At 38.6% G+C, this 16,387-nt stretch overlaps 1 protein-coding gene across 2 annotated transcripts; it reads left to right on the forward strand.

Annotated features, from left to right (window-relative positions):
* Positions 1-10: 10 nt before the first annotated feature.
* Positions 11-16,011, forward strand: uckl1a (uridine-cytidine kinase 1-like 1a). 2 transcript variants are annotated; one of them, XM_042410436.1, is made up of 15 exons: positions 11-112; positions 4,891-5,078; positions 5,270-5,376; positions 7,869-8,039; positions 8,357-8,428; positions 8,569-8,758; positions 8,864-8,925; positions 9,657-9,673; positions 9,839-9,937; positions 10,027-10,120; positions 12,016-12,078; positions 12,179-12,301; positions 12,528-12,635; positions 12,905-13,061; positions 13,623-16,011. In XM_042410436.1, exons 1-15 carry the CDS (start codon positions 24-26, stop codon positions 13,703-13,705), a joined length of 1,623 nt encoding a protein of 540 aa, XP_042266370.1. In that variant the 5' UTR covers positions 11-23; the 3' UTR covers positions 13,706-16,011. The 2 variants fall into 2 exon arrangements, with proteins under 2 accessions (XP_042266370.1, XP_042266371.1); XM_042410437.1 differs by lacking the exon at positions 11-112 and adding an exon at positions 2,231-2,322.
* Positions 16,012-16,387: the final 376 nt, after the last annotated feature.

Consider the following 16,387-nt stretch of genomic DNA (forward strand, 5'->3'; position numbering starts at 1 on the left):
CACGGTTAAGAAGAAATCCATCCATGGCTTTAACCAGCCGATGCCGGCTCCGAGGTCGCAGGATCCCCATGGAAACGGAGTGCGGGACAATAATGTCATCCCGCTCGGACAGGTACATGAGAATATGAGTATTTTTACCTGTGTTTGAGTTCTTTATACCGAAATTATTCATGTAATTTTTATTTTTTTTCCTTTGTAGTCCGCAGCAGCGTCCCGGTTCTGTAATAACCACACTGACTCCCCCCTCTCTCCTGCCTGCTCGTCCAAACAGAGCGAATATATCTGACAATGTTTGGGCTCTTATGGTGATACTATTAAATTAAAACCCCTCTCTGTTAGTGTATTAATTTATTTGCACAGTATAGGGACAGAATAGTGGAAAAAAGATTGATCAAATTCGCTGAAAAACGAAGCTCTCCAGAAGTAGGAGAGCTGCATGCTGACACAGTTGTGCGTCACCGGCTGACTACTGAGAAACCACTAGAATAACCCTATAATATACACATACAGTATGTAGGTTATAAGTGGTTTTAGTTTTCAGTCTGTGGGACTCATTGCTGTGCTCACAGAAACCATGAAGATAGTTTTTGTCACCCCTTTTTATTTTCAATATGACTCTTGATTTTTTTTTTTTAGTGTTTTGATATTTGTAAGTAACCTTCAAAAATGTATTAAAAGATAAACAGCTAAATTATATCACAGCAACCTGTTAAACATAATATTAACTAGTATGTATGTAGCTGCAGATTGGCAGTGGTGGTCATTTACTCAAATACTATGGTGGAAAAAGTGTTTTTAGTTAAGTAAAAGTAGCAATACTACACTATAAAAATACTACATTGCAAGTAAAAGTCATAATATTAGCAACTAAATATGCTTCAAGTATCAAAAGTACTCATCATGCAGAGTGTCTCCTGTTAGTTTTATGTTTTTGGATCATTATTGTTGATGCATGATGTAAGCATTTCTTTAGTTTTGTAGCTGGTTGAGGTGGAGATTATTTGAATTATTTTTTAATTTATTGGTTCTGTAGGATTAATTAAGTCATAATGATGCATCAAATGTTTTGTGTGTAAAATCTTAACCTGCAAAGTAACTTTTATAGCTGTCAGATGAATGTAGTGGAATAAAAAGCACAATATTAGTGCTCTGAAATCTACAGGGGTCGAAGTATAAAGTAGCAGGAAATGGGAATTACTTGTACAATGTCCACATCGTAATTTTATTATTGTTAATTCTTTCTATTCTGCACACACAACATCTTCAGTATTGCATGTCTGTCTCTTCTCTGTTGATCCTCCTCATGTTTCCTGCTTTTTCCCTCTGAAGGGATTTTTTGGGGGAGTTGTTCTTTATCTAAACTGAGCATGTAAGGACAGAAGGTGGTGTATTCTGTACAGATTGTAAAACCCTTTAAGCACAAATTAATGATTTTTGGACATATCGATAAAACTGACTAGACTTGAAGAGAAAATTGAGCTTTGAGTCATTAGTGCTGTCACTATAAAGGCCATGCAGGTAAAATCATTTCACTCAGCTCACACAAGCAAAAGACAATGTCAGACTATCCTTACTAGGGCTGAAAGGATTGTCGATTCATCGTTCAGTCATTTTTTTTGTGTGGTTCCAGCTTCTCCAGTGTTAGGATTTTCTTGCTTTTCTGTCTTATATCATCGTCAACTGAGTATCTTTGAGTTCTGGACTGTTTGTCAGACAAAACAAAGCATCTGAAGATTTCATTTAGGGCTTTACGAAGCTGTGATGGACATTTTTTTCACTATTTTCCCAGTTGTGTCTCTTGCTACAACATGACTTTAAGGCTATAAACATACATGAATGTCGTTGTCTCTCTAACTTTGCCGTGACTTTGCGTGGATTAGATCAATGAACTGAGAGGAAGGATCAGCAGAAGACGTCCGTCCTGTCCTCTTTTTGCTTACAGGTGCCTCTATTAATACCAGCCCAAGCAGCTCTTCACTGCCAGTGTTACGGTGATCCTCTTAGTCTCTGGCACACACACAGGAAGAGTCGCACAGAGAGAAAAGAGGACACATGGACAGTAACAGATGATCATTTTGGCTCCACGGATAAAGACGTGTGCATGAATGGAGTAAGAGCAGACTAGAAACAGACGTACACACACACGTTTACGGCCTCAGTCAGTTTTATTCCACTGAGGGCCTCTCGCTGTTGTTTTGCGGAGGTTGCCACGGTGACAGGCAACCTGGAGGGTAGGAGGTTGTCGTCTGAAGCGGATATGACTCTGCTGGACTGCAGCGGAGCCAGAATCTCTGGCTGTTGGTCCCTGAGGTCTGACCGCAGGTAAGATCTGACTGCGGTGTTTGTGCTGTTGTTTTCCTCTCGGTGCAGGCAGGAAGCCAAGTTTTCCCAAACACAAAGCTCACATACATATCGCGCGATGCTGTGTGAGCTATAAATAGTCTCAACAGGGGTGGTTGAGAGGTCAGAGGAAGTGCAAGGATCTAGGTTAGTTTGCAGGGATTTTGGTGTAAGAGTGGTTTTTTATTTGTGCTCAGTCACAGAGGGTTGCCTGTTGTGTATCATTACCGAACGAGCGTTTGAATCATCCGTTAGTCTTGAATGCAGAGAGTGTGACGTAAAAGCTGAGCTGACTTTTACATGTCCCATAGTAAACAGTAGTGCGGGAGCCAAATCTCAATCACAGTGATCCAAGCTGTGATGTGCAGGTTAAAGTATTATAGAGCAACATTAACACCATCTAGATTCCTTTACAAACCTGAAATAACATTAGAAAACATCAAAGCTCTGTTTTATTCCACAGCATTTGGATTTGACCTCACAGGAGGTTCAGCAGCTCAACAGGAAAACTCAAAACAAAATCTTACGCAACAAACGCAACATTGTGTTTGTGTAACTGCTCAGAAATGTTTTCTTCTTGCACCACAGGTTTTTGGCATACTTGAAATCGCATCTTCATGCTTTGTTGTTCGGTGCGACGCTGTCAGTCTGTCAAACTGAAATATGAAAGTTCAATTAAATCCATTTCTTTTCTTTCTCATCATAGAAATGTCTTTTTTCTTTCCGTACATACATAAACAAGACAAAGAATCTACGCCCACGCTTGCAGCTCTGTGATGCTCGTTCCAAAGAAAACCAAACTAAAAGCAAAATTAGTTTTTGATCTTTAGCGGCTGTGTTGAAATAAATGGAATAATTGGCTGTAGTGGGTGGTGTCAGAATAAAAGCCTTTATTAACCTTTATCAGAAGGTTTCAAAACACCAGAGACGACGATGAAAATAAGTGAAGGACCTTATTGTTCTGTCCCTGACAAAGTCTGATATGTTGGATTATATTTTTTCATAAATATGTTAGAATGTGGTCAATAAACTAAACCACAGATTTAGTGTTAGATGAGAAAAGATATGAAAAATGAGAGATGTAAGAAGATGTAGCCGGCTCTCCACTCTGGCACCAGGTTTGGTACTGGCTCCGGCACTGGTCCGTGGCCGGCAGTGACCAGTGCTGGAGCCGGTACCAAACCTGGTCACACACTGTTTCCCCAGTGCTGCTGCCTCTGACATTTCTAAAAAAGCTCCAGGGTTTACTGCCATCACTCCCGTCCTCCATTAAAAGACTAATAATCCACGTGGGAGCAAATGACACAGTTCTTCAACAGTCCGAGTTGACCAAATCTGATTTTAACCATCTTTTTAATTTCCTAAAGTGTTGTGGAAAGTCTGTTTTTATCTCAGGTCCCATTACCACAGTAGGCCGCGGTACTGGTTGTTAGACTCCTTAGCCTTCACAACTGGCTTCAGTCTGCTTGTAGGGCTCATGATGTGGGTTTTATTGACAATTTTAACCTGCTTCAGGACTGATTGTCTCTCTTTAACAGTGATAGAATTCACTCAAACAAACTGGGCTCACAAATGCTAGCTGCTAACATACAGCATGTGGTGCAGTCCTCTCCACATGACTGACCATTTACACTCTATTAACCCCCCGGAGTGTCCCTGCATGGTCAGGCACCTGTCCACATCTCTGACCTGCTTCATCCTTATATCACCAGTAGGTCACTTAGGTCTTCTGACCAGGGCTTACTGGTTGTCGCTCACTCTCAAAGGTGATTGTGCCTTTGAAGTGGTGGCTCCGACACTGTGTAACTCTCTTCCTATAGACATACAGTCTCTGTTGACGCCTTTAAAAAGCAGCTGAAGACTCATTTATTCAAACTGTTCATTGTCTCGCCTCATACTGTCTAGTGTTTGTAATTTTGTGTGTTTTTGTTGCTTATGTTATATCGTTTGTTTCTTTTTTACTATTTTTATGGTCGTGTTTTTTCACAGTTTTACTCTTGTGAAGCACTTTGTGACCTTCCTCTGTGAAAGACCATGAATGTCAGCACCAAATTGCTCGGTAATCCATCTAACAGTCGGGTAGACATTTCACTCTGAAGTGGCACTAGGGGAAAATCCTAATCCTAAAAGTCCTAAAATTAATCCTCCGGAGACCGTGAATGCCTGGATAAAATTTCATGGCAATCCATTCAAGATATTGAATGGGATATTTCAATCTATTTCAACCAAAGTGACGGACGGAAAAATAATCTAAGAATTATGTTTTTGTTCATGTATATTTCTGTTCTACATGTATTGTATATTACGTGGACTCCATGTGGAAAATACGTACATTTGTGTTGTCAAACTGGTATATAAAAATATATAGAATGATCTGTAGGTATAGAAAAAGTACATTTTACCACATTTCATATTTTTATGTTATTCTTAACATGAAGTTTTGTTGTTTGAGGACAGTTCTCTGATACTGCCGTGACTTTTATCAAACCTTTGCATGGAGCTGATGGTTCGTTCAGGCTGTAACCTGCCCTGCTGTTTGTTGTTTTGCAGTGGGAGTGGGGAGGACTCGTTGGACCGGCTCCTGCCCCCCGCCGGGGCCCCTCGCAGAAAGAGCGCTACCTCGCTGAGTAAAAGTGAGCCTCCCTTGCTCCGCACAGGCACACGCACCATCTACACCGCTGGCCGACCTCCCTGGTATGACGAGCACGGAGCGCAGTCAAAAGAGGCCTTTGTCATCGGTACGACACTCACTGATGATGTATTTACTCCTCTACCTTCGTGCCAAGTTGTGGCTTTGAGCTGCAGAACCTGTCTTTTTGTCCCATTCTGTCTTATTATACACATAAACACATGCATACCGCCAGACAACATTAGACACACTCTGAAAAACACACATAATGGGCCATTGAAATGCTGTGTGGATCCGCAGGGTTGTGTGGGGGCAGCGCCTCAGGGAAGACCACCGTGGCCAATAAGATCATTGAGGCTCTGGATGTGCCGTGGGTTGTGCTGTTGTCTATGGATTCTTTCTACAAGGTGAGAGATTCATGCATTTTAGTCACTTTTGTCTTGTTTTATTTGGTTGTTAGCAATTATCTGTGGGTTCATTGTAGGAAGAATTGATCATCTCTGGGATGACAATGTTTTGTTCATCTTGAGAGCGTGATTTGTTATCGCAACACTTCAAAATAATCATTATACTGCTGTCACAGTTTTGAGTGTTGTGGTAACACTTTAAATTACAGTGTTTATGTTTTGTACATATGAAATAGGAGGTGCATAGAAGTATAGGAAATAAGGGATAACAATGTTGTTTTTAGGAAGGACCTAAAAACAACAAATGAAGAAATGAAAAGCATAATTAAAAATCAATTTTAAGTCAACTGTCAATAAATAAAGGCATTTATATACACTTACAAGTGAATTTCACACTACAGAGAAGCGAGCTGGTCTGACAAAAATAGATCCGATGATGCCTCTGTCCTTTTTTTTTTAGAAACAGGTACTTACAACTTGTATATGGGAAGTAGGTAGGCAGAGTTTAGATTTTATTTTATGTAACAGTTACTATATCAGCAGGAAAACAATTATCTTTTCAGTCGTTAATACTCGATCTGATCACCAATTGTATTTATTCTGTAATCTTAAGTTTGTTTATGAGTTACTTACATATTCAGCTCCATAAATCTTTATGATATAATGATATAACAGGACATAAAAGCTGGTCTACGTTCTTCTCTAACATCAGTATTGATCGTGAGATGGATCTTACATTGGACCCCAAAACTTCATTATTGCTCCCCAATAATTAATTATCATTTAAAAACATTTTATAACTATCACTACGTATAAAGATAAACCTGTCTTCCTATGCCAAATGTTTTGTTCACCAGCAACAATACTTTTCACCATATTAATGATAGTAAGTACTTTTTAAATATATCAATATATCTTTAGTGTTAACCCACTTCTTGTACAGTAAAAACATTATTGTCTTTTAATTAACTGTGTTTTCTTTAATTACAGTGCAATTTAAACACAACATTTACTTTTTTCCTAACTTCATGTCTTCTTCCCTTGTATGTATATATTTGTCCCGGTATAGGTACCCAGAAAGTATTTTGTTAATATTGTATGTTCTATATAATTACACTGTAATATGTGTGCTGTATCCTTAAGTGTTACAGACACACTAAAACCACACATGCACGTAGAAAAATAGGAAAAAACCCCATCACATCTTCTCAAAGCCCAATTTGATGCCCAAATTTCTTGTTTTGTCGAATCAACAGCACAAAAACACAAAGATGTTACATTTTTTGTCATAGAAGACAAAGAAACCTGATATATATTTTTATTTGAGCAGTGGGAACCACTAAATTTTTGGCTTTTTTTAAATGACTTTAACGATTAATCAATTATCAAATTACTTGCCGATTTTCAACCACTAATAAATACCAGACGTGCCAGCTGACTGATCAGCTGCACCAGGACTAAATCAATGATTTTAGTCCTAAAACCGTCTGTAAGTTAAAACATCGACACATATCAACACCAAATGCTCCCGACATCATGTAAACATCTTTAGTTCCTCCGAGGCTTTTAGTGCACTGTTGAGAGGAGGTTTATTTCTGCTGATGGCAAATGCTTCTTTAAGAAGAAGGACGTCTAAATATTTACTTTGATCAATTATTTACATGTTTTTGTTTTTGTTGCGATTGTCTTATTCATGAGTCGTCTCCACCTACTATACAATATGTTCCAGGTGTCGAGTCATTTCAACAGGAAGCTTCATTATATCAGTTACATGTTTGAATTCATTACATGATGTTTGGATCCTCTGGTGAATTCACTAAATATGGAAATGTTTCAGATATTCAGTGATGTCAATGTAATCAACATGCAGCCGGAACATTTGAACTGAACTTTTACATATTTAAGGTGTCAAATCTTTTAGTGAGTGTGAAATATAACATCTCCTTGCAGTCCTGTGTTGTTATGAACTATTTGGTTCGAGTCTTACAATTTGTTCTAGAGAAAGACTGATCAATATTTTAGTGTGTTTTGGTGTCACTGGAAGGTTTTCAGAACACAGTTTAATCATGATCTTATCTATAATCTTGTATGGAAATCTTTCATTGGAGTTCTTGATTAAAACTGTTAGTGAGTTTTTTGGCTCCTCTGATCCAAGAGAAGTCTCTTTTTATTAGCTGTTTATTAGCCTCTAACTGCTCCTGATGATTGTTTTCAAGTAAAACCTAAAACTTGAAACTGCAACAATGCCCGTCCTTTTTTTTAGAGTAACTCTGCCCTTATATATATATATTTAAATATCAGTGGATCTACTGGTTTCAGGAAATACACTCACACAGAGAGAGACACACTATAAATAGATTAAACTCAAAGGTTGAAGAGTTATCACTGATATGGGATGAAACTGTACTTCCTCTTTTGTCCTTAAAATATTCATAACATGCTTTATCAGCAACATCGTGTGACTCTGAACATTAACCTGTTGTGTCTGACAGGTTTTATCTCCCGAGGAGCAAACCTTGGCAGCAAGTAACGACTACAACTTTGATCATCCGGGGGCATTTGACTTTGAGCTGCTGGTTGCCACTTTGCGGAAACTGAAGCAGGGCAAGAGTGTGAAGATCCCAGTGTATGATTTCACCACACACGGAAGACAGAAAGACTGGGTGAGTTGTGTTTTTATCACAGCAGGCAGCCTCGTTTCTACACACTTCTCCTCAATATGGATTTTCTGAAAGATTTTAACTGCTTAAAGTTTAAATATGCAGAAAGAAGAAAGAACCCTCAGTTTTTCTCTTTGTTAAATTTTCAAAGCTGAAAATATATTATAGACTTAAATAAAACATTACTATTTTAAAACAATGTTTCTCATAGTGACATTCTGCAGCTTTAATCTTGTAAACGCTGAACTGACTGTTCTTGAAGCAGCTTTCACAGTGCTTTCCGCTTTGAAGACTCTTATTTTTCTCCCCTCTTTATGCAGAAGAACGTGTATGGCGCCAGTGTAATCATATTTGAGGGAATTATGTCTTTCGCGGACAAAGAGCTTCTGCAGGTAAAGCCATATGTTTTCTTTTTTCCTTTCATTTCGAGGAATTTGTGAGTGAAAGAAAGTAAAGTAATCATCCGCAAGTATTGTTGTTTGAGCGAATATTATTGAACCGTTGGGGGGATGTTTGCTTTTCCCACCTGCAGCTCCTGGATATGAAAATCTTTGTGGACGCAGACTCAGACATTCGGCTGGTCCGCCGGCTCCGCAGGGACATCACAGAGCGCGGGCGGGATATCGAAGGCGTCATCAAGCAATACAACAAGTTTGTGAAGCCGGCTTTCGAGCAGTACATCGAGCCAGCCATGAGACTGGCTGATATTGTTGTGCCGAGAGGTGAGACAGCTGGACTTCTTCACATTTTGGCATTTTAATCAATTGCTAAGAATACACCACCAACATCTGCAACTGTACCGCTCTGTTCATGCTTTTCCTTTCAAGGTGGCGGCAATATGGTGGCTATTGATCTGATCGTCCAGCACGTTCACAGCCAGCTGGAGGAGGTGAGGGCCACAACACTGATGGTACATTAGAGGGTGGCGCCACCATGTGTCAGAAAGCTGCAACATACAGATAGAAAGAGAGACTTAACTGTTTATACATGATTTCAAACTAGAATGAAATCAGAGCGTCTCAGTTACCTGCTTTCATCCCTCAGAGTTCAAGGTTGAGTCTGGTGTTCTTTCTATATTTTTCTTATTGTCAACTAACCCCATGAAAAAGACAAAACCTAAAAATTGCTCCTCTGTGCCATAGAGCTCCGTTGTTGCCCAAAAACTATTAAAAACACATAATTGAGCTGCACTGTTTTAATGAGTGACATGTTCCTTAATTACCATCAACAGTTGTAGTTTATTTTGTTGCGCATAAATATTCACTTGTACACCAAAATCTGTGGCTGAAAACAGTCCCCAAAAATGCATAATTTATTCCTGTTTGAGTAATAATAGCTAAAAACTACAGTCTCCAGCTGTTTAAGAAAAAAAGAGCCTTTTTTAAAAAATGAAATTGTATATTTGTGACCATTTATAAAGATTTATGTCTTCAGCTGGAATGAACGGGTTGGGTCTGAGTGCTACACACAGAGTAGGGAAGTCAGAAAGTATTAAGAGACAGATTAAGGTTTTGGTCTTTTCATTGGATTTGTTGACAAAAACAAAAATACATCCTTATCCTTTAAGATATTTTTTTTCTCCTCACTATCTGCCTTTTCTCTTACCTTCTCTTTATGCAGCGTGAGCTCAGTGTCAGGTATGCTGATACATATTTTGACTTCTCTGGCGTTGGTCTACATATTGTGATTGGAGATGTTGTATCAGTCTGTCTCTGCTCTGTGTTTGTGTGTTAAATGACTCAGAGAATCTTTTACTGTCTCAAAGTCAGAAAAACAGTCAAACATTTTGTCCTTCGTCTCAGGGCGCTCCTGGCCTCCGCCCAGCAGACACAACCACTGCCCCAGACGCTCAGTGTGTTGGAGAGCACTCCGCAGGTCAGAGGCCTCCACACCATCATCAGGTACCGACCTGTGCTCATGCATACCTCTGTGTCCTTGCCACAGTGTGTACAATATGACCTTTTAAACCATTTCTTTTTCTTTAACGCAGGAACAAAGAAACCAGTCGAGATGAGTTCATCTTCTACTCAAAGAGATTAATGCGGCTTCTCATAGAACATGCACTAACGTTTCTACCATCTCAGGTAGGCAGACTTTAACTACTTATTAGATTATTGGATATTAAAGTGGCTATAATCAATATATTTATGTTAGCAATGGATCACATGACTAATTGCATGTGAAAGGTGACGCTTATAGTGATGAACCCCCGCCCACAACTTTACTGTTTTGGTTTTTGGTTGCTGTAGGCAACAGTTTTGTAATGAAAAAACTCTAAAAACGGACTATACACTACCTGCCCAGCACCAAATGACAGACAAAGTTAGTGACTGACTGAACATAGTGGAGCATTTAGCAGCTAAAGAGTCAGATATTTCCCTCAGGAGTTGGTGGAGACCAAAACGGAGCTAAAAGCAGAGTGAATATTGGACTTTGCTAATGATGCTCCATATCTGCTGTAAACAGGCAACTGTTTGCTAACAAGTTCTCCATATGAACTTAAACGTTGATAATATTTCAGTGTCAAGTTTACAGATGCTTAAACTACAAAAAAAAAATCAGTTAGCAGGTTAAAAAAAGATCATTGCAGTGGTTCTGCAATTGTTAGACCATTAAATATAAACCATAGCTGCTTTAAATGCCAACCATTTTTAATATACTACCTTCCATGAAGCCGTCAATTCTACTTTACAAACACTGATACATTGAATGACTGTTGTTTGAAAATCCCTTCAAAATGTCTCATAAAGGTTCAAACATAGTTTCAAAATTAAAGTAGTGCCGACGTCCAGGATGTAACCTGACCGCCAGCTGGACGTTCCAGCAGCGTTTAAATATGTCGTTACTGTCGTCAATGGGCCTGTTTAGCTGTTCTGCTAAGGTTTATGTCTTCAGTAGCTTTATACATCCTGAACGTCTAGATTAACAACTTAGTATGGTATATTTTCTAAAATGGTCCAACTCACGTCCTGCTCTGTTATACATTTTAACAACGTGTCACTTTCAAGATAATAAGTTTGAAAATCAGCATGCAGAGACATGAAATTTGCTTATGATAATAAATCACACCTTGATTACTTTTATAATTATGGTTTGTCACAGTTATTGTCACATGATAATGAAAACACGCTAGAAACTCCAGCTCCTCACCTCCAGAGTCGACTTCACTGCATCTTCATGTTTTCCTTCTCACTATATTCATGTTTGCATTTTGTCTCCTTTAATGTTTTTTTTAAAACATTAAATTCAATACAACTTTATTTATCCCTGTAAGAGCGATTGTATGCAGCAACTCAGCACCCAGATCAACAGATAGACACAGCTGGTAGGAAAATAAGAAAAGATCATGTTAATCACAGAACTAAAAGCAATGATTTGTTAAACACAGCTCAGGAGTGCAGCGCTGTCAAGCAGCCAACTCTCAAATGTCAGTTGTCATTGCTTGAATGTAGCAACAAGACAGAGTTTTAAAAAGAGGTAAAACAGCTCTCAGTGATCTAACTGATAAAAAAATTAAGCTTGAGGCTCATTGTGAAGGATCACCTGTGGTGTCTCAAACAAAGTTCAAGTCTCTGCAAGTTGCTTTCAAACCAAAACCACCGTCTGCCTCGAAGGTTTCATATAAAAACTCTTTGGAGAAGAGTTGGTGTTAAAGTTGAGTGTACACCTTTTGTAGTGAATGAGATAAAGCAAACAAACTGTCATCTTTTAAGGTGAATTTTGTTGTGGTAATAAAGTATTAAAGATAGAAAGACGTTATCTCTACTGCTCCTGAGGGGAAATTTGTTTCTGCTGTATAAACTCTTCACATGCCTCACATAAACACAAGACATAGTTGGACACATTTATAGAAAACATGCATAGATACATCAATATATTGGCACTTTTATGTGTCAGCATCTGTGGGAGTAGCATGTTTGTGTAATAAAAATGATATCTCTTTAAAAAGCTAACTCTGTTTCTTTGTGTTTTGTAACAGCCATGTATAGTTCAGACTCCACAGGGCCATGAGTACGAGGGCCGCAGTTACAACGGGAAAGGGGTGAGCGACGTTCTTGTTTCACAAGGTCTTGTTAACTTCCAGTCGAGTGTGTCCTCTGGGTTTCTGTCATCACACTTGCTCCGCTGCCTCGTCTCCGCAGATCACCGGTGTGTCGGTCCTGCGGGCAGGAGAGACCATGGAGCCCGCCCTGAGGGCCGTGTGCAAGGACGTCCGCATCGGCAAGATCCTCATCCAGACCAACCTCGACTCAGGGGAACCAGAGGTAAATAAAATGAGTCATTGTCTCACCATTAATATCTTCAAGATGCTCATGTGCGCCGCATGTTTTGACATTTCACACGACGTCGGGCCGCGTCTCAAGAATCACATCAAACAAAAGATGAAAATGTTTTGATTGTTTTTCTCCACATGATGTGTGTCTCCCTGGTAACTACCCTTCCTGCTTTTGTAACCATGGTAACCTGTCTCCTCCTCTCTGGCCTCGCCAGCTGCATTACCTGCGTCTGCCCAAAGACATCAGTGAAGATCATGTCATCCTAATGGACAGCACAGTCTCCACCGGCGCTGCTGCCATGATGGCAGTACGAGTCCTATTGGTGGGTGGAGATTAGCGTCATTATTCTTCAGTAAGACAACAATAGAAACCTTCTCCTCTTGGTCAGTCACATGAGTTTTATTGCTCATCAGTGTAGTTATTGATCTGAAGGTTTGTTTTGTCCGACTGAAGTTAGATTAGAAATGTCTCTGCAAAGAGAAAAATGTCACATTATTACTTCTCTTGCGTTCCACTTACTTATTAATTATCCTTCTGATAACGATCGAGCAGCCGTTGACAGTTGTTGCTGTGATGTGTGTGGCTGAGCAGGATCACGAGGTGCAGGAGGATAAGATTGTGCTGGTGTCGCTGTTGATGGCAGAGCTGGGCGTGCACTCTGTGGCCTACGCCTTCCCGAAGGTCAAAATCATCACCACCGCTGTGGACAAGAGTCTGGACGATTTTTTACATGTAATTCCGGGTATCGGTAAGCAATTACACGCATTTATTCAGTCTTTCTGTAACTGTAGTGTGGGCTCAGACGGCATGAGTCACTCATTTGGTCTAAAGTTGAACCTTTTTGCCTGATTTGAGTCTCTCAACCTGAGAAGGATTATTGTTGACGTACAAAAACTATAATTTAATGGCATTTTATTTTCAGCTTACTAGCCTTTCTTTAGTGTTTTTAGTGTCAGGCAGGAAGTAAAAGTGTCCACAGTTTGTGCCGGAGATGAAAGAAAATAAACATCTGTGTTTCGAGCTGACAGAACATTTAATTTCATGTCCCAGCAGATTCTAATTTTATGGTTGTCACTTTAGATTTGAAGCGAGTGCTGCTCTCGATCACCACTGTAACTTAACTAAATAAAATGATGTTGTCTGTAAACATAAATAATTACATAATTAAACATTACTCGCTAACATTAAACAAGATGAATATTTAAACGGTTTATGTGACACCAGTTAGGGATCTTTTTTATGCAACAATCACAAAAATATGTCATAATTTCAGATAACCATCACTGAGTTCACTGTTTTGTGTTTTCAGGGGACTTTGGGGACCGCTACTTTGGGACGGACGGATCTGACGGCTGGAGTGATGAGGAGGACGAAGAACAGCCGTCATACTGACACAAACGTCTGTGAGCCTCTGTGACAGAAAAAAAACAAAAACTACTTGAAAACTTCTGTTATTGTGCATCCTTCTCTTCAGGCAAAGACTAGCAAAAAGAATTTGTTATATTCACTTTTTGTGTACTGTACATGAAGTTTTGTACTCTTATGCAACAGATGAATCTCGGTCGGGTTGTATGCATGAGGGATATTTGTTAAAGGGTCACAATGAGACAGAAGTAAAGCAGTGCCATTATCTTACAGATATAATAATGCAATAACATTATTTATGTAATTATTTTGCATCCACTATTCTTAAATCCATCACTATGTTTATTTATAAAAGCTTTCCTCAGTTCTCAGTAACTATTAGCTCTTTTCAAATTAGTTAGTTACTAAATCTGGTTGCACCATTAAAACTTGTGTGAGACTGTGAGTAAATCTGTTAACAAACATCTGCAGCGCTGATCAATCAAAAATAGAATACAGTGTAAAGAGGAAGTCACTGTAGCACAAAAATGTGACAGTGCTTTCAAAAATAACCTTTTAAAGGCCAAATGATACATGCTAATCCTTTTAAATGTAGGCGTGACTTTGTTTTACTTATATATGTTTACAAAGACAAAATTAAGTGTGTTTCAGAATGAAAAGTATTCATGCAAAATTGATCAAGGAAATATTTTGCAATTTGAGTTATTCTGTGTTATTTTTGTGAAACATAATTTAAAATCTTCACAGTTTACTTCGTTATTAAACAGTATTTTGATAGTGTTTAATTCAACATGGTGAGAAAAACCTGTTAACTCTTTTACTCTTTAATCTAAACCTATATATATATATATACCTATATAACAGTCACACACCGGCTTTACTTGGTGCAATATTTAGTAACAACTAATCTCTGTTGTTGAATGTTTTAATTTTGTGATTCATAAATCTCCATTTAACAAACATGTTATAAGTTAACCCCAGTTTGCACTTTTTATCTATTATATCTGTGTTAGAGAGTTCAGCATCAGATTTTTACGATAAATAAACACCAGATCTTTGAAAATGCCAGAAGTTTGTTAACCAACACTTCCCTCTCTTCTTAAGGTATTTCCAGAATCCTAAAAAACTTTTCTAACTATTTGAATGAAAGAAATATTTCATCCATATTATAATAATATTGAAAAGTAACGTCAATTTATACCAATATAATTAAAATTTTATTTTTGGTTCACATTGTACAGCCTGAGTAAGGAGATATGTCAAATCCAAAACCATCTTTATATTGATTCAATTTAGGAAACAAGTTTAAAAAATATTATCGGTGCAACAGACAGAATGTTTTTTCACCTTCAGAACAGAGAGAAGTGTTGTAAAACGAACATCTGGGTTTTTCAAAGATCACCAGGTATTTATTTTTCAGAAAATCGGACGCTAGCTCTGTGACTTAAATATAATCTTAATAAATGAGAGGCACAAACTGGGGCCTCTTATAACTAAGTCAGTTTGAACATCTGGTGACTCAAGATTATGTTCTGATATGACAGAATCCACACTTTACGCTGCTATAATAAGACATTTTTATATATATGTTATGTGACAAACTCACATCACAAGTAGTTAACAGAAATTTTATATTAAACATGTATTACATTTTATTATTTTCAATAGAATCAAAATCTTATAGGTTTACACATCCACAAAATGACAGTAGCTACACAATAAATCTCAAATTCAGGGTATAAAAAAACCATCATGGAGATTTAATTCAGATGTATTTTTTTCAGTTCTCACTGCCACTTTCTACTTCTGCTGAAAACTGACATGTTATACATGACACGCTGCTCTCGTTAAATGTCCGGACTGATCACTGAGTTGTGAATCAGATCTTCAGTGCGAGGTCACGGACGGTCACACGCTCACTCCTGAATATTTTTCCACACTCCTGGTTCAGATACAGGCTGCTTTGCTCTCCCTCTGTGATGCACTTTAAGGCCTGAAGGGGTCAGTATAGATCACATTTAGCTTCTCTCAGAAGTGATTTATAGTGTTTCCCTTTGAGGAATCAGTGTCTCTTTACAGTACAGAAGAATGGATACGGACTTACCTCAAACACCTCCATCGTACATGTTGAAATATGTTGAGATTTGGTGTCATGAATGGCAGTTTTTGCAGGAATGTAAACCCCCCGCCCCCCCTCCCCTTCTGGTTTCAGGTGAATGATCTGGTACAGAATGCATTGTGTTAATGCTCAGTTATACACATGTAAGATAATGATAATAATAATGTAATTTTCAGGGTTTGCAAAATGAGCAGTAAAAAAAACCTCGAGCCTCCCTGTTTTTGTCACACTGTTTACTCCAAACATGAACACGCCTCGTGATGCCTTTGATGAGACGCTGCTCGGTAATAATATAATTCCTCAAGCCAGTTTGTGACCTTATGCTCGGTATTATCTCTTCTCTTCTCTCTCTGATCTTGTGTCTTTTCACCGTCAATGAATCTGACTGTCTCATTCATGCTTTTTATTCAGTCATTCATATTCCTCACAGTGCGATTAACACATCACATAAGCTGTGAGTGTCGTATCGTCTCCACACCTACAGTATATTCTGCTCCTACACATTTGTTTTTGGGCTGTTTTTTTTTTTTTGTGCGATAGCTCCTCGCTGAGCGGGTGACACTGTGATCACGGATGTCATACGACTCACA

The sequence above is a fragment of the Thunnus maccoyii genome, chromosome 4, assembly GCF_910596095.1.
Source record: "Thunnus maccoyii chromosome 4, fThuMac1.1, whole genome shotgun sequence".
Lineage (NCBI taxonomy): Eukaryota > Metazoa > Chordata > Actinopteri > Scombriformes > Scombridae > Thunnus > Thunnus maccoyii.